This window comes from Myxocyprinus asiaticus, chromosome 2, assembly GCF_019703515.2.
Source record: "Myxocyprinus asiaticus isolate MX2 ecotype Aquarium Trade chromosome 2, UBuf_Myxa_2, whole genome shotgun sequence".
Lineage (NCBI taxonomy): Eukaryota > Metazoa > Chordata > Actinopteri > Cypriniformes > Catostomidae > Myxocyprinus > Myxocyprinus asiaticus.
This window is the reverse complement of record NC_059345.1, coordinates 15,203,792-15,223,225: the sequence shown is the minus strand read 5'-3', so window position 1 is coordinate 15,223,225 and position 19,434 is coordinate 15,203,792. Positions and strand designations below refer to the sequence as shown.

The following is a 19,434-nucleotide window of genomic DNA, read 5'->3' as shown; positions in this document are numbered from 1 at the left end:
GCATACTGTTGACGATAATATGACGATACAAATTATACTGCAAGATATTAACAGTGCGAGATATAAACAGAAGAAACATAAAGATTAAATCCATTAATTTAAACGCTTAAAATGGGGGAAATACCTCATTCAAACGCATCAAATTTATACATGAGATTCATCAATATATCCACAACATTTATGGGACAAATTACATCTGCACAACGAAACGAATGAACATGTGAATTTGAATTAAATGACGCTAGTCAGAATATGCGTAATTTGCGTTGTGTAACTTGCGTTGTGAATACATAAGAAATATGCTACACGCAATGTAATATCCTTTCACGGAGAATGAATACGTCTCTAAAGCATGAAGAATTCAGAATACAGTCTAACTTCTAAAAAGTAGCTAATACTTCAGTCTATTCATTATTATTTCAGGAGCTCAGGTTTTTCTCAACAACATTAGGCCTAAGTATGTTTGATACATGTTTACATTAGAAAATGTTTATAAATGTTTTTCTAAATATTTGAATATTTTATTAAAGTTTGGTCTGTTCCAACACTTTTTTTGTCCATTTTGCACGTCATCATCAAGTAAAATATATTATTTTCATGACTAATATTTTAAGTCATTGTTGTAAAACTGACTAAAATGAATGAATATGACATGACGAAATATTGACTATTTTTAAAGGACATTTTTGTCAAAAGACTAAAACTGAAAAGATGAACACGGCAGTGATAAAGCAAGTGAAAATGTAGGCCTAATAACACTGTAAACTAAAAACTCTACCAGACAACATACTGTTTAGGTGAACTATCCCTTTAAGTATGGGCATGTTCCATTAACGTTTGACAACAGGAATGTGTCCAAATACTTTGTCTTCATTTTGAACAGCATATCTATCATTTTATCATTTAAAACCCAACAAACTTGTTATTGTGAAATGTTTGGCTTGAAAATTGTACTTTTGTAATATATCTTTAAAATAAATGCCACTTGGTTTGATATTTTGTTATCTGATGCAAGGACATTCATACATTTTTAAGTGTGACATAAGTGTCCTAGTATGTTTTGGGGTGACTGAATTTACAGACTAGTAAAGGGCTGGCAGGAATAGGATGGGTATTTTGACATCTCTCTGCCAGAAGATGGTAGACTTGTCCTTGCTTACAAGGTGAATCTAAAGGAGGGCTGATCTAACTGGGCTGTAATGCTGTGTTTCCTCCCTGTTGAAAATGAAGTATTTTGACCAATCGAGTCCTTTGACATCATGCTCAAAAAGCTGTTGTCTGCCGCAGGTGTAAACATACTTTACACAAAAACTGATATGACACTGCACTGAATGATGTCTGAGGCACTCACACATCAAAGTGATTTGATGGCAGCGAGCTTTTAGTTAAGACAGTTGCCTTAAAGCAAACATTGTCCCAGATATGTCTGTGTACCTGAGAAAGTGGCCCTGTATTTTTGTAAATGATTAAATACAGGCCTATTACTGCTAAAAAAGCACGTTAAAAGCAGAGGTCCCATTAGGCCATGCTTTCATGCAGATTTTGCATGGACCAAATCATTCATTTCCACTCATTTGTTCTTACTGTTATGTTAACGAGAATGTATGCTGTGCATATCACCCTGAATCCTGGATAATGTACATTTGTCATATAGCTTTAGAATAGAACAAATGGAACTGTAACGATGCTTTGAGAGAAAAAGAAGTGGAAATGGAGATAACGGACAGAAGAAAAGCCAGTATGCAGGAAAATGAGACAGACCTATTCCTTATGTGATGAAAATCAAAGTGTGAATACACTAGTAAATGATCCTACATATAATACTTCCCACATCTTACATAAACATGCATGTCTTTGATATGCTGTACTTGTGAAGAAAATCTTAGGCTGCTTTTTCTTTTAAAGGACACACACAGATTCACTCTTATGAGAGGATGGTAGACCTGGTGTGCTTACACATTTACGCACACACCTCTGACAGAGAGGCTGTGTGATACCTGGCTCGCAGGTGAGCTCTGCCTTTATATAGCTTTGAAAGTGCATGCTGTGTCATCTCACTGACCTCTTTCCCATCTGTCTCTATGGAGATGATAAAGCATGTGCTGCTTCCTAACACATCTACACTGCACCGAGCGGTGCAACAAAACGACATCAATATAATAAGGGCTGGAAATGGGGGGAACCAACATGATCGCATGGAAAGTTGACATATTGCCACCGAATTTTCTATCACCCTGCTTCGACCCCATTCTGCAGTTACTGACAAGCACCATCTCCCATCACACATTTTTACATCAGTTCAAGTACTGTATGTTTACCTTCCCCTGTGGTGCAGCTGAATGCATGTTGGGTCAGGAGTGTCACAGACCTGTGTTCGTGTACTGTGTTGGAACCAGAAAGAAATCACATTCACATAATCAATGACAAGCGCCAGTTAATAAAATACACATTTCTCTTTACTGTATTACATCATTGACAACTAAACTTAACTGGCTTTATAACTCGCTTTTGTCACCCTGTGGACAATTCACCCAGAAACTGGAGCTCACATGTGCCTTTATATTCATAAACACTTCCTGCTTCAGCCACTGAGGGAAGTAGTTCGAATTTTGGTATGTACAGACCGATTTTAGCTGAAGAACTTTCGACCTACATTTGCCAAATTCACAGTGAGATTAGTCTGTTCCAAATGGTTACATTTTTTAAGGGAAAATCCAAAACAAAAGGATCCAACTCTACATGTGTTTAACCATTCCTGATTTTCAAAGCACTAAACTGAGAGGTAGCCATCCAAAACATTCTGCAGTTTTCTCTAACTTGATCTTCAAATGCCCCCTGACTCCTCAGCTATGGTCCCACTAATGAATCTTTTGAGTAATTTCCACTGCTGATAATAATCAACAAAATTATCTACACTGCAACCCACCCAACTAACAAGGAATGTTACAGGTAACACTTTATAATAATCGTCCACCATTAATAGGTAACTATGCAGGAATTAATGCAGGACAAATGAGTAGTACTACATTGACACTTTAGTTACTACTATTACCTAATATGGAAACATGATTAACCAATCAGTAAGTAATAGCGAACTGATGACTGAGGTAGTTCACTGTTAGGTAATCATTAATTACTTAATTTCATTTGCCTTATTGAGAACTTTTAACTAACTATGGCTAATTTAAAATAACTACTAATTAATTACTAATCAAAACATTAACATGTGTCTAAAATGTGAATGATTATGTTTTTATTGTGAACATCATGAAATGCGCCTTCAGAGAAACATGCGCCTCACGTGTTCTTTGCAGGAATTAATTTATGAATGTAACATGTCGCTAAATCAAGGCTACAGTGTCTGGTAGAGTATCATAGTCAAGGATGTAACCACATATTCAGGATTGATGGGGACCAAATTTAATAATGTAATAATTAACCATGGAAAAAACAAACAAACATATCAGTAGACCATAATTATGAATATTTGGGGGGACATGCCCCCCTCTATGGTGGTTACTGCCATGATCATAGTTAGCTTACCTTACAGAAATATAGGGATGTACTGTATGTGCCTAACCTGTGAATTCCTTGGGATATCTCTTCTGTTCATTACAAGTTATTAACTTCAGCAGGTTTGATATTGCTGAAGGTCTTTTTTTAAATAATTTTGGAAACCCATGAGTCAAGTGTTACCACAAGTTAGGGAGCTTTCACACTTGGTTCGATTGCTTGGACCAAACCCGAGTTCGTTTCCTCCCTCTCCTGCTGCCCCCGTTGGTCTCTGTTCACATCATATTATTTGGGTCTGTATCACTGTCCGATTACGCCATCAACGTGAGTACAAGCAGCAGCTGTTTTATCACTGTAACTAGGTAACAACTCGAGAAGATGTCACTGTGTTAAGTGAAGTATTAAAGTTTGTCTCTTTGGATTTACCAGGAAAACTTGCCATGCACAGTGTTTGTCTCCCGCAGATGCATTGAATGTGCAATGATGTGATGAATGTTATCGTTTGACTGCCGCGAGCACGCAGATGCATTGCAAGAGAATCTAAGAATGTGAGCTGCTCTTTGAAGGGAATTTATTTGGATTCAAACAGGTATGAGAAATTCATTCTACCATAATAATTGCAATCGGGAGCCTGCAAAGACAAATTATACGTCATCACAAGCGGTTCACTTCCACGATTTAGTACGACCACATTCATATCTTTAGTGAACCAACCAGAGTTTACATGACGCGTACCCATGTAAACTAAATAATGAACAGCAAGATAATGAACATCAATAAACAAATTATTCATAAAAAACAGTAATAATGAGTGAAGAAGAATAAATAATAGTCTTGAAAAACACAGAGTCAGAATCTAGTTAGCATTTGTGTGTGTGTGTGTGTGTGTGTGTGTGTGTGTGTGTGTGTGTGTGTGTAGAAAAAAATACAAGCCTTGTAACAATTAGATGAAGTAAACCATTTTTATTACAAAAACAAAAGTCAAATCAGTCAAGAATGACCAACCAGTAATGTTAGGAACACTTTTTCATAATTGTGCTGCTGAAAAAGAACTGTTAGCAAGGTCCAAGAAAGCCACATGTATAACTTTAAATGAAATATTGTTTCCATACTAGATTAAGTGTTTTGTCTGGATGGTGTGGCTCCCACACCTAAGTTCTGTATATACTGTATGTGTGTGTGTGTGTGTGTGTGTGTGTGTGTGAGAGAGAGAGAGAGAGAGAGTGTGTGTGTGTGTGGGTTAAAGTCTATGTGGCAGCAGAGGAATGGTCAAGCTTCCGTCCAGAGAGAGAGAAAGCGGTAAGGGTGCTTGCACCTGAGCTAGATTATGTTTAACACCTGTCTCTAATTCCAGTGAGCATGGAGAGAGTGGCATATAAGCAGCCACGTGACTAGCAGAGAGAGAGAGAGAGAGTCTGGCACAAGGAAGGCCATGGTGATCCTGAAGCTGAAGCTGTTATGTTTAATCTGTTATGTTTGTGAAGCTAATGCATTTAAGTGACTACGTGCCTGTGAAACTGATGAGTTCATGAAGTTGTAAAGCATTGAAGTGGCCGATTAAAAGTCTTACCTGAGCCTGGAAAACCTGCTTTCCTGTGTCCTCCTTCCCTTCTGCTGTGAAGCTGTATTACAGTCTAATTCTTTGTTTTTTCTTATGCTTGGTCAAATTTGAACGGGAAACCGAAAGGTGTAACACTGTTTGACAAAATCACCAAGATTCATTGAATCAATTCAGAATTTTTTTTTGTGTGTGTTCAGATGCAAATGTAGGAAAAGTCACCAAGCCCTGTACCGCTCTGATGAAAGAAACCATTTTTATAAAACAAATCCAAATCAAATCAGTCAAAAATGACAGAAGACAGTAGAAGGGTTAATGTTGGATGGTGTGAAACTGAAAGAAAATTATAAAGTCTAACTTAAGTATGATTCCTATAGGAGTCCGTTCACTGCTTGGTAAAAGTCAAAGAAAAAGAGAGTCAAAGAAAATGTTACATTACAGTTACGCAGATGTGTTTGCACAGTTTCAGAAGTGAAGTCACTGGTAAGATATACAGAAGATGACATGGCTTGATGAACGCAACTTTCTTCCCTTGTATCCCCTACTGAATACTAAGTTGGGACGAGACAAATTAAAAGGCTCATGCCTTTTTTTATTTTTTTTTAAAATAGCAAGTAGCCTTTAGTGTCAGTTAGCCCGGAAGAGAAAGACTAAATTTTAAATGCAAAAATTATGTGGACACCCCCTCCTAATTAATGGCTGTGGTTATTTCAGCTACACCTATTAATAACATGTAGGTGCATAAAATCAAACATGAAACCATACAATCTCCTTAAACAAACATTTTAGTCTAATTGGGCCCTTGACTAACTTACTAACCTACACAAAGGCCAGACCTGAACCTCACTGAACACCTTTGGGATGAACTGAAATGCAGACTCTGAGCCAGACCACATCACCAAACATCAGTGCCTGACATTACTGATGCTTTTGTGTCTGATGAGGGCAAATCCTCACAGCCATGTTCCAACATCTAGTACAGTGGAAAGCCTTCTCAGAAGAGCTTTTATAATAAGAAGGATAAAGCTGCAGGCAGAGCTCCAAACCGTCAGCAAAGATACAGGGATCCCCTAACCTAACCCTGTCCCTAACCGTGAGTGGAAGTGACACCCCCTTTTGGAGTTGCCACAACCCCGTTTTGGATTAATCCTGCCCTCTGTTGGAGATTCCACACCCATTTGGAAATCTCTGGCCTTCAGCTTTACCTGCTTGGTTATAGAAGCAATGGGAAGACCAACTCCCTATTAATGACCATGTTTTGAAGTGAAATGTTTAAAAAGGGAATGGTGATCATGTGTCCACATATGTTTGGCCATCTAGTGTACTTGCTACAATTCTATTTTGGATGCATTGAAACATATAGATGGCATAAAAGCCAACAGACTAGAAGCCACAGAGCCCAAATTTGATTTCAGATTTTTTAACGTTCCCACATTCAAACGTGCATGCTAGAATTTGGTGAGACACTTACAATTTTAAAGTCCCTGTGAAATGGCTTGCCGAGTGAATTAGGGGGAGGGACATTCTTGTTCTAGAGCGCATTTCAGTGGACAAAAAGAGTGACTGCAGTGTGAGTCATCAATATTTCTGGTTCGTATTCCGGCAAGAGAGACTATACATTTTAAATAGGTATGTAGAGCCAAGGAGGGCGGGGCCGGGCTGGAATGAGACACACCCGGTCCCCAATCAGCCTGATGGGGCGCGCGAGGGATAAAGGCGGCCGGGGATGACGGTTCGAGAGAGAGAGAATTGCAGGCAGCTGTACTGTGTGTTTTGGGTTGTGTGTTTTGTTTAAATTGTTTATTAAATTATTATTTATATTATTAAGCCGGTTCTCGCCTCCTCCTTTCCACTGAACCCCCTTACAACGTATATCTGCTTAAAGTGAATTTTGTCAATGTTTAAGTGTACACTAGTATATATAGTAGATGCTTCAAAGCACACGTCGACTAAATTAACAAAACTCCAATTTCGATTTCACTGTCTCCAAGTCTCATGGTAGCCTTCTTCATGTAGTTCTGGACATCAAAGAATATAAAAAAATATTTGCATTACTATGATGTTGTGTTCAAACTCATTACATACATGTTTAGTATCCATGGAGAAATGCTTGTGCCATTTAATCTCTTTCTTTAGTCATTGCTTGGCTCTTCACCACTTTATCACTCTGTAGTCTGCTTTACCACCCGTGCTGTTTCTCTTGATCTGCTCCCAGAACTTGACAGAACTCCCAGAAATTTCTTGCTTGACAAGTTAAATTGACAAGAATTTTAGGGATGCACACTGCAATCTTCTTTTTCCTATTTTGTGTGCACTGCACACACATAAACCTATGGATTTAATAGTAATAATGTTGAAATCACATGGCATATTTATGCGTTTGCCTACAGCTTGTTTCATGTGTGTGAACTGTCGTTCGCCCACACATCTCTCCTCTCGTTTCTCTTTCCATCTCTCTGACATGTTCCTGTCATCCTCCACTGCGCCGAGCATGTGCATGGTGTGTGTGTTTGATTCGTGACAGCCAAGTATTTCATCACTTTCCCTCATCTCAGTTGCTCCCTTTAACGTACCACAATTTCTTTCCACAATTATGCATTACTCTTTCCTTGGTTTACTGTTGTAAACTGCATTAACGTTCCCCTAGTGTTCACAAAACATACAACAGAGTCCAGTAATAGTGGTCACAGGGCAAACACAGGTGTTCGTCAATTGCCTTTCCATGAGCAATGCCATGTTCTGTGCATACATACAGTGGCCCAGAGATGCAAATCACAACCAAATAAGCAAAGCAAACAAAAGCAGAAAACACAACATAAATAAGCCACAAAACAAAAGACACACAATGAAATTACAATGAGAAACAACGAAATTAAGCCACAATACAGCAAAATTAACTGAAAATATATATTTTTTAAACACTATATTTTGAGTTGTGTGGCAGTCTGACTCAATAGGCTCAAGAGGCTGCTCGGAAGAGGCAGGGAGCTCATCCCATTGAAAGTCACTCACAAGAGAAGTTCCCAGTCAACACATCACAAGAGAAGCTCCCCGGTTAATGCATCACATGACAAGTTCCTCTGTCAATGTGTAATGGGTTTCCATTGTGGAAATCTAAACAGAAAAGACTCCATGTATGCTTGAAATGTCCCTTTGAATATAAACTGATTTAATACCTTTGGAAATGTTGATAAAGTTATGTGAAATGAGAGTTCTGGTAGAAACTCAGCCAGGTATGCATTGTCCAGAGCACTTCAGGACAAATAAGTAAAGCATTTTTAAAATATTTATTTTCTGTGGGTTTTCCATTGTGGCTTAATTTATTTGTGTTGTGGCTTATTTCCATTGTATTTTCAGCTTTGAATTGCTTTGCTAATTTGGTTGTGTTGTGCATCTATGGGCCATCACACTTAGGCTATGTCCACATTAATCCGGATATATTTTAAAATGGTGTTTTCATAATTTATCTTTAATAATGCTATCAAAGTGAACAGCACAACATGGGATGCCATTTTGATTGTTTTGGGTTGAATGGATCACATGTTCACATGACAACAAATACTTCATAGTTTTCAGATATCTCAGTTTTTTCTGTCCACACTACAATGTGAAGACAGTGTTTTTTTCAAATGTATCCACTTGGAAGAGCATTTTTGAAAAGCTCAATCAAAAATGCTGTCTCAGTGTGGATGGAAGGCCAAAACATAAGAGAAAAAGATACATTTTCAAACGAAAACGTATAAGTGTGGATGTGGTCTTACTGTACTGTAACTGTACTGTAAAGTTAATATGAAGTCAAAATGGAACCTATTTAATTTTCTTAATTCCATTTATTGTGCACAATTCATTATTGCACATGCAGCATAATCACATGGACATGTTGAAATTGACATGTTGCTACTGAATGTTCCAGGACTGAAATTATAATGTACCCCATTCTGCTAAGTTACTGACAAGCACCATCTCCCATCAGACATTTTTTTGCATCAGTTCAAATGTGTTTATCTTCTTCTGTGGCATGACCTGTAGGGTATGTTGCATCAGCAGCATTGGAGACCCGATGAAACCAGGAAGTAATGGTGCTCATATAGACAGTGATGAGCACGATTTGAAGATTGGCATCAGGGTAAGTGAATAATGAGAGAATTTTCATTTTTGCGTGAACTATTCCTTTAAGAACTGTCAACCCACTGTTGCCAGATTCACAGTGAGACAACACGTTCGCACTCCCAAGGCATCAAAGACTGATGCTTGTGCAAGAACCCAGCGCGTCAATTTACAGACGTCAAAAGCGCCCTCTGGCATCAGTTTTACGACGCATCCTGCAAGTGCGTTCTTTTCAAAGAGAAACCTTTGACGTCAACTGACTGACGCGATGGGCATTAGAATTCTAGCATTGTTTAATTATACTTTGGGGTACAATGTTGTCATCGTGACATATGCTGGGGTATAATTTTCATTTCATTTGAAATCAGAAACAATTATTCACAGTGGTTAATATTTAATCTGTCTGTACATATCCTGCACTGCTGAAGTGACCCGTTTCATTCCGGGTGTGTTCCGAATCTTACAATCATTTTATGTGAAGAACAAACCTAAATGTAAATTTTTAGTCACCGATCACAGTCACCCGGCATCCACCGCAACACATCCTGCACAAGTTTCATTATAATACATTCAAAATTTGCCAACTAAAGTGTAATGACACGGGGTTGACGTCAGAGACTCAGCGATGTCTCATGTCTTGTGACCGATTACAGCGACCTCAAGTTCGGATGTACGTGTATTTTTGAATGAGACCTGCCGGTAGAATCAGGATGACACAGGATCAGGATGCCTTCATGGAGGGGGAATATTTTTACCGATTAAAACCTTCAGTTTCACTCTACTACTTTTTGCTACTCACACAATGCAATCGTATGGATTGGAATATTATTATAGTGCATTTTTAAAAATAAATGATCGTGACTGTACTTTATCTGCTTATTACATCTTTTCTATGGTTGAGAACTGGATAGGTTTAGGCATAAATGTGGGGTAGGGTGCTTAAAAATATCTATAAATAGTGTAATGTATTTCAAATTATGAATATCTAAGTGTCTCATTCATGTTTTGTATTGCTGATTATCGGTTAGGTTTAGAAATGGGGTTGGGTTATATATGATTGTATAATGTAATATCTCACTAATATATTTATAAGTATTATAAAACATTGAGGTTAAGCACACAAGATAATATTCAAAGACTGATAACTGACGACAAAATTTTCTTGTTGAAAACAATGGGGTTTCTCACCATGTCAATGAGAGGACACCAGGGGTACCTTTGGCGTCATCATGCAGACGCTGACGGCTTCTGCACAAGCGTCAAAATTGGACGCTTAGGGATTGAGAAGGGGTTGAGTGAGATAAATCTGGCACGTTATTCCAAATAACAAAAATGTCTTATAATAATAACATGCACCTCTCTTTCCCTAAAGTGACTTGCCATGAAGCCATATTACTTTTTCAACCCCTCCACTCCAACCATCTGACTCCATTCTGGTATGTAACACCCACTTTTCATAGTCCAATCGATTCCTGATGGATAAAATCAGGTCACACCTTATTTTCTTTTCTTGTTGAATATCCTGTTGTAAATGAGTTGTGAAATGCTGTTTTATGTATACTTTAAAACGCACACAAACTTTCCTTATAAATACAACAGAAACATACACTTACCCGTAGGAAAGAAAAGTTATAAATGAGTTCTCTTTATCTTTATTTACAGCTCTGTACTCTACACACGACTATATGTCAACAATTGCTTATTTTATTGAGCCTATTTTTATTTATTTTATGGAATTCTAAAAAAGAAAATAAAACATACAAGAGAAGTCCATTATGTCTCCTGAGCCATGAAAGAGCATCTTCTGAGCAATTAAGTTTTTCTCTGTGTACATCTACAAAGGTTATTTTCCACTCCCGATCTGCATCAGCAAGGACAGGTGTAGTGCCCTGGAAGAGCAAGACGCTCTATGACAAAGACAATGAAAGTCATTCCTCACAAACTTAGAGGATGTGTTTTCCACCAATGTCCATTTATTAGTATCAACTGTATTCTTTTTGAACAAAAGACAGACAAAATCTCTGATTCATTTTGGATGCTGGTAGCACTGTTAAGGGGTTACAATTTGGGTAATTGTAAATGAATCAGATTAACTCAGAGTCAATTTACGGCAAAAAAAAAAAAGCTGGTGCAACATCAGAACGATTTTGTTGAATCAGTACACACGCACACACATAATATCTTAAACTGATTGCTAGAAAAACCCTACAGAACATTAGAATTGTGCATAGACAAAACCAGTCACACAATCTAACAAGTTACTAAAAGAAGACAAAAAAGAAACAATTCTATCACATAATAACGATCATAACAAGTTCACTCATTCTCTCAACTTATAAATCAAGAGACTTCAAGAAACGTGTCAGTTTCCTTCATTTATATACAGGTTTACATCTATTTACACTGTACATTTATGCCAAAATAAATCATCATTATGTTAAATCATATTGTGCACACCACAGAGATGCTGAGAAATATCAAGGGTTTTCATCAAAACTCCCCAGGTAACATTGATTTGACAAGCACAAAACAAGTTCACACAACGTCTTTAGATGAGTTGTCATCACATAAATCAAAGTTCGGTTTCAAATCCATCATTGCACATTCATTTGTCTGTAACCGAATTTGTGATAACAGACGTGATCATTCAAATGCTGGTTGTTTTAAACCTGGTTTGGCATTTTGTTTCGTAATGCAAAAACAATGGAGTCCACTTCTGCAATCCAACTGTTGAAAAACTAATTTGTGGATACAACAGTACAACAGACAAGCACACATTAGCTGCCTCACCGTGGTGAGTCATACAACAAGACAAGACAAAACAAAGCATGCCGTTTCACTTGTGCACTCTTCTGCATTTACTTTCCTTTTCAATGTTAGGTGCTTATTGTTTTCAACTCACGAAAAGACTTGCTCTGCTTTGGACGCTAAAAGCAGGGCTGGAAACATTGTACCGGGTCCTGTGATGAGGGCAACATACGTAGGGTGTTTTAGTCTCACGACAGCTCATAATAATTAGTACGAGATGGTGAAATCGCAAGAAAGTGTACAAGATGACTAGTAAAAAAACATACAAATTTTAGTCCCATAGGGACCAACCAATCAACAAAAAGAATTTCAAGTCAATACAATACAGGCATCAAATTTTAGCTAGCCTCCTATCCACCACTTTTTTTAAGAAAGAAAATGTCAATGAACAAATTTCATTTTCAATTATTTATTTATGCAATACAAATGACTGATGTCAATAATCTGTAATATGCTTCCCTAGACTCTTTCCAAACTCTGGTGTTTTTTTTCTTCCATATGGAAAAGTTATTTTCCTAGTAAAATCATGGCTAAGGTTAAAGTTTGGGTAAAGCGACTTTATGGTTAGGTTTAGGTTTGGGATAGCAATTAAACTTAGTTAAAAATAAATAAATAGAAAAAATAGTAACATCATCTGATGGTCTGTTTATTTTCATTATGGGACTAAAAATCATACAGTATGTTTTGGTACGAGTCAACTTGTAAGCTTTCTTATGATTTGCCATCTCATACTAACTATTATGACTTATGAGACGGGATGGATAAGGGAAATAAATTGCAGTTACAGTAAGGCACTTACAATGGAAGCCTATGGCGCAAGGTATTTTGAGGGTACAAATATGATGCTCGAAATGTTAAGTCCTTTTTGAGGTGGGTCTATTTTTCTAGGTACAATTACATAACTTGCATTATATTTTCATGTTTCACTTGTATAGCTTATTTTCGAGGGACATAAAGAACTCATCCAGCCCTTTTGGAAATGCACTGTCTGAAAACAAATGAAAAGCATATTGGCAGCAGTTGAACTAACATTGGCAGTGTCATTGCAAACTGGTTAAGTGGTTGATGCATCCCTCTGCAATATGTTAAGTGGTCCTTTTTGAGGTGGGACTATTTTACTAGGTAGGTGAACTTCTGGTTGCATTTCAGAAATAATTGTATGTATTCTATACTGTATGTAAACAGTGCATTATGGATCGTTACGTCACATCTCATACTGGCATCCTTACGTTTATCATGCGAAAGTTACCTGTTTGAACAGTGTAACGCGGTCTTGACATTGAAGATTGGATAAAACATGGCACAGATAAGATCAGTTATTCTATCACACTAGTCTCATGGCAACACATATGTTTACTGTAAGTCTTGTGGCTTTACTTTTTATTGACTTGCCAAGTGTACTTCAATTGTACGTAGGTGCTTTACTGTTATCACGATTTATGCAGGCCCCATGAAATCAAGCGACAGCCCTGCTTAGAAGTCCAAATAAAGGAATTAACACACGTATAGACGGTGCCATCAAATGACAGCTGCAGGTGGACAGGCTTTTGGCAGTGAAATTCACTTTGGATGTCTCATTTGACACTAGGAGCACAGGCATATGGAGGGGAGAAAGGTGATGTACTGTTTCACTTCCTAAAAGGACTGTGTGTGTGTTTGTATATGTACATCTGTGTATTGAAAGCTGCTTGACTTTATGAACAGATATGAAGCAAGTCCTAACCCTGAAGTGATCACTTACATTTACCTTTACCTTACCTAATGTTTAAACATAAATATATTGCTTATCTACAGTACATTGCCTTATTATTTCAAGTATGGATAAAGCAGTTACCTTCTTCAAAGAGGTTTTGTCTTCTTAAAGATCATTTGTACTCGGACTGTGATATAATAAAAATAGTAATTTTTCATAATGGTGAACCTTAGGTTTAATTTTACTGTTGACATGGTAACAATTTAAATTCTTCCCTTTCTATATCTGCCTTTTCTCTGTTACATAAGTAACACTTAAGAAGAGACAGAAATTGCAAGCAAACACAGCAGTTTGACATACAATGTTTGAAAAACAAAAATTAAAGTATTGCTATTATATCCTGTGGACTTGTTGATCAGTTCCCATCTACAATTAAAAGAAACTTGGCATTTATGTTAGCTATAACACCTTTCTCAAAGCTGAGCTAATGCTGCCTTCAAGTCATGTCAGAATGATTGTATTTACAAGATGAGCGCACACGAATTACGAAATAAGCACACTAAGTAATTACAAGTAGAACATTCAGGATTTTCTTAGAGCTCCAGCTAAATGTACACATTAAGTTTACAATTATGTTAAAATTTAAACTGTTGCTCCGCCATGACAGTAGTTGACCCGAAAGAGAAAACTGACTGTAGAAGACAAGTTGATGCTAACGCTTATGCTAACGCCATAGCGCCTTGCGTTATGAATTGCATTCTGACACATTACACTTGGGATTTTCTTTTTGTATGTTGACTGTACAATTTAGTTTGTAAACATTTTGTGTCCTGTTGATGAACATAGCAGGAAATACGACTCATTTAGTCAGTTCATGTAGTGACAAAGGGCCTATTTACACTTGGCCACATCAATGTGTCTCCGGCAAATGGATATAAATCCGATCTTCAATTCCCACGCTATATGCAAATAAAACCGTGATTATGCTAATTCCGGGCAGTGAATTTAAAAGATGCTTTATTATTTGATTCCAAGCGAATTTGTGTATGGGCGCTGTGTATTTTTCCCCTCGGGGCTTCTTGTAGGAAAGACGTGTCATGCGTGTCAGCTGCGCTCATGTCAGTGCTAAGTTTCAGTTTCATCAGCGATTTGCATCAAATAAATGAGGAAAAAGTTCTGTCTCTCCTACAACATGCATTCGTCTCTTTCTTTGTTATTATTTACTGCACGATGCAAGCGCTATGCAAATATTTGGTGACAACTGATATGTTTATCATTTTTTTGTGTGCTGACGTAGCACTGTTTGGGTTGGGTAAAGTTTACATATGTGGCTTGAACAGCAAGATGCATTTAGACTTGACCAGTTTCGCCTGGAATGCGTCTCAAACCACTTCCTGAAGTGGTTTGAGTGATCAAATTGTAACCCGTTTCGAATGCATTTCAGAGGGCATTTACACCTGGTCTTTTCATGATTGGATAGCTATCTGATCAGTGGAAACGCATGCAGTTGCCAAGTGTAAACAGGCCCAAACTTGTGTGACCAAACTACATTTCCCATCATTCTTTACCCAGATAAAGCATCAATTACACACCCAGTGTTGGGGGTAAGGTGATAAAAGTAACATGTGTTACGTAATCAGATTACTTTTTTTAGAGTAATGAGTAAAGTAATGCAATGTTTTTTATTTTAGACCATAATATCTGAGTTACTTTTTAAATAAAGTAACGCGTTGCTTTTGCACACCTCTACCGTCCCTGTATTGCGAGAAATCAGGAGTAAAAGTGTGCAAACTTTGGGGAGTGAGTGGCCAGATTACTATTTAGCAGAGACGAGTCACTTCTATTTAAATGTATGAGAGAAATTGGAATGCCCAACCAAGAAGCTCTAGCACCCAACATTAATGGATATAGAAAGACAGTCCAGCCTTGCAGGTAAAAGAGCCAATCACCTTTTAGATACAGACATCGCCTGTCAATCAACTCGCTAAAATGCATGCACATTTAGTGTTTTAGAGTAATATGAGGTCAACATTCGGTTGAGTGAAACACGGTTGATTCATGTGTTAATACACACTGCATTAAAAAAATCAGTAAATTGGTTTAGGCAGAGGGATTATAAGACTAGTCATCCACTGGCCACGACATGATACACAGGGTGAAATACTCGCTTAATTCACTGACTTATGCAGCTGAACTGCTCCATGTTACTGCTCCCTGTAACTGGGAGAATGGGATGAGAAAAGACTCTGGGTCAGTGGCTCTGAGCAACGTTCTACATTGATTGTGTACGCAGAGAAAATGTCTTAGTTTCTAAAAATATTCTACATTTTTGTTTTATAATAAACAAGTACTTTGATTCATGAAACAAACTGTTTTTATGACATTTTGGTGCATTAATAACGATTCCATTCAAGTTGTATCAAAATGCGCCTTTGAAGTTGTGCCGTCTATATGCACCGTGGATCAACTCAAAACAAGTGTGCACTGAGATGACTTAAGTGAAAAATATTTATTTATTCATTGAACATGTTAGACTGGCATTCCCCACTGAATTTTATCCTGACTTCTGAAGAAAATCTCAAGCTGACTCTGGCATTGTCGATGGGCACCGCATATGATGACATATATGATGCAGGTTCGAGTGTTGTACTTTGCTGCTTTAGGTAAGACATTGGTTATTCTTCATTATTCATATTGGCTGCCATGTTGATGGAAAAACAAAATGCATATTCATGTTACTGATTCTTTATTATAAATATGAAGTAAAGACCTACTTTCTAAATATCTGTTTGTTTACTATGTTTTTTTGACATGAGTATTGTACAGTAGCTAGCATAACCTGTAATATCTCTTGTATGGAATGCATAGCATAGCAGAAGAGAAAGTGGCTGTGAGCAAAAAGTAACGCAAAAGTAAAGTAACACTACTTTCCATAAAAAATAACTTTTTAGTTAAGTTACTTTTTTAAGGAATAACGCAATATTCTAACGAGTTACTTTTAAAAGTAACGTTACCCAACACTGTACACACCTAATTTACATGAATTTGATTCCAACAAAAAACGCTTGAACACACATCATGTCATAATTACAATTTCCGAACTCGTAAGTATGTCACAGGAAGACTTGAAGGCAGCATAAGAAGCAACTAAATGTAACTTTTATTTACGAATCAGTCATATGACCATTGTAATCCAATCCTCAACGCATAGACAAATACTGACTGTGACAAACGCATACAAACACACACACACACACACACACACACACACACACACACACATAAACATACATACACACTAAGCCAAAGACGCACAAACAATTTGTACAATTAGAGGACTTGCGTTATATTTTCTGGTTTCACTTATCTCTTTTTCTTAAGATTTAGTTCAATAAATTGTATATCTTATTTTCGAGGGACATAATGAACTCATCCAGACCTTTTGGAAATGAACTGTCTGAAAACAAATGAAAAGCATAATGGCAGCGGTTGAACTCACATCGGCAGTGTCATTGCATACTGGTTAAGTGGTTGATGCAGCCCTCTGCAAGATGTGTACATTGCATGAGGAATGCTGCTTTAGATAAAAGTATTCCTACAGTTCTGCTTCTACTCAGTGTTCAACAAACACCTCATATGCCAACACACACTTCACACACACAAATGTGTGCAAACACAAATTCATACAGACTCATACATAAACAACCCTGTCTTCTCTATTGCTCTTTGCTTTGGAAATACATTTTAATGGTCTCTGTTTGACTGTAAGGCCAGAAACATACTGTCGCAGTAACAAACCTCAGGACTCAAGGGCATGATAGTTACCTTCAGTTGGCTGAGCCAAATAAGTTGTTATTCAGGTGACTAGCTATTGTACTTCTCTGAGCAATTTGAAACTTGTATTGCAGTACTTCTCAGGTTATTGTCTCCTTATGACGAATCACTTTTGCTGTATTCCTTATTTGTAAGTCGCTTTGGATAAAAGTGTCTGTTAAAAGAATAAGAATGAATGTAATTGTATACACATGTAAAGATTATCTTCAAACTGTTTCTTCGTCACGATAGTAGTTGACCTGAAAGAGGAAATTGGTCTTATGGCAATGCATACTTGCGCTGTGTTACGCAATGCATTCTGACACAATTCGGAATGCAATGACAAATTAAATCGTGCTCATGTAGCATGAAGTGTTTGCTTTCACCCTCCTGTGCAGAGTAGGCCTATGTCGTGGGTCTAAGAGAAACCCACAAACAACCATTTTTACAATTCTCGCTCTTTCAATTCTTGCCCCATTTTGTTTTTACACAATTATAGGAATGTTCTAAAATTATTCAAACATATTTCCCCTATGCACTTGAACTGATCCAATCAATAATTTTTTTTTTATTTTTCTTTTTTTTTAAACAAGACCTAATTTTTTTCTGTCACATAACAACACCCACAGTACATACTGTACATACAACAAAGAGTTCCAGAGAAAGAGCAATTTCTACTCTGTTCCGAGAAAAAAACAAAACAAGAGGTGATAAAGTCCAACAAACAACAAGTTCATCCCTCCTTCAACTAGGTATTGCACTGTGGTTGTGATCCTTCCAGATCTTTCCATACACTTAGAGGGACGGCACAAGGGAGGTGAGACAAAAACATAGAAGGGGCTGTTTTGGGGATTGTTTTCAGCCATTTCAAGTTCAGCGATTGAAGTTCGACGAAACGTTACCCTGTTTGGCGGTTCAGCTGTTCAAAGAACAGTTGAGTTGTCAGACTTTTTTTCAAGGAAGACGAGTCTGTTTACATCTCCATTACATAAGAATTTCTCTCCCAGTCTTCTTGGCAGTGCTTAGCCTCTTTTTTGGTGGGAAAAAATAATAGTAGTAAACAAATGCAGGCTCTTTATAACCAAACTGCAGGAAAAATTGAGAAGGAAGGGAGAGAGAGAGAGAGAGAGAGAGAGAGAGAGAGAGAGAGAGAGAGAGAGAGAGAGAAAGATAGTTGGATGGCTTTTGGTACCCGTGTTTAAACTTGTGCATATCAACAGGGTTTTGAAGGGTTTTGAAGGGTTTTGTTTACTTTTGGTGGGCAGGTCCTTCAAGCTTTGAGAGCGTGCCATTGGGCAACGGCAGTGCGCGGATGGCTCATCATGTCTTTCCAATGTTTTACCTCCGCTGGGCCACTCTTCCATGAGAGATAGATCTACAAATATGGTGTGAACAAAAAAAGGTGGAAGGATAACCAGAAATTACACATTATAATAGAGCAAAAGCGTGTTTATTCTATAGAAGTCAACAGTGTTGGGGAGTAGCTCACTAAGAATAGCATTGCTACTAACTTAACTCCATTTTTCAGTAGCGTGACAGTGCTATTTTCACAATACTGAAACTTTTCCAGTAACGAGCTAAATTTTCCAAAGAGTATTGCTGTAGCGTCGCAAAAACGCTACAGTAGCTACTTTTTGCTAGTAAATTGAAGTGTAGCTAACTACCTTTTCAAAAGATTAGCTCCACTGTAGCTATGAGTATCTTGTAGCTTGGGAAGCTAAAGTTTCAGAGTAGCTTCCCAAACATATTAAGATGCTTTATTTGATATCTGTGCTGGTTACAAGTTGTTTGTAACAGTCCTTTGCAAGTGACATTTTTCAGCACACTTTGTCCTTGTGGCATGGCATTTGTATTAATACTGTTTGGGCATAAGCGTGTGTGTGTGTGTGTGTGTGTGTGTGTGTGTGTATAAGGGCTGGGCAATATATTGAATATTCACAAT

The 19,434-nt window shown here is 37.5% G+C and overlaps 1 protein-coding gene across 1 annotated transcript in view; it reads right to left on the bottom strand.

Annotated features, from left to right (window-relative positions):
* Positions 1-10,906: 10,906 nt before the first annotated feature.
* The window catches only part of syt7b (synaptotagmin VIIb), a 189,188-nt gene continuing 180,660 nt past the window's right edge, over positions 10,907-19,434 (bottom strand). Inside the window, exon 11 of the mRNA XM_051715768.1 lies at positions 10,907-18,867. Coding sequence (XP_051571728.1) covers positions 18,763-18,867 — 105 coding nt within the window. The 3' untranslated portion in view covers positions 10,907-18,762. The remainder of the gene's footprint in view (positions 18,868-19,434) is intronic.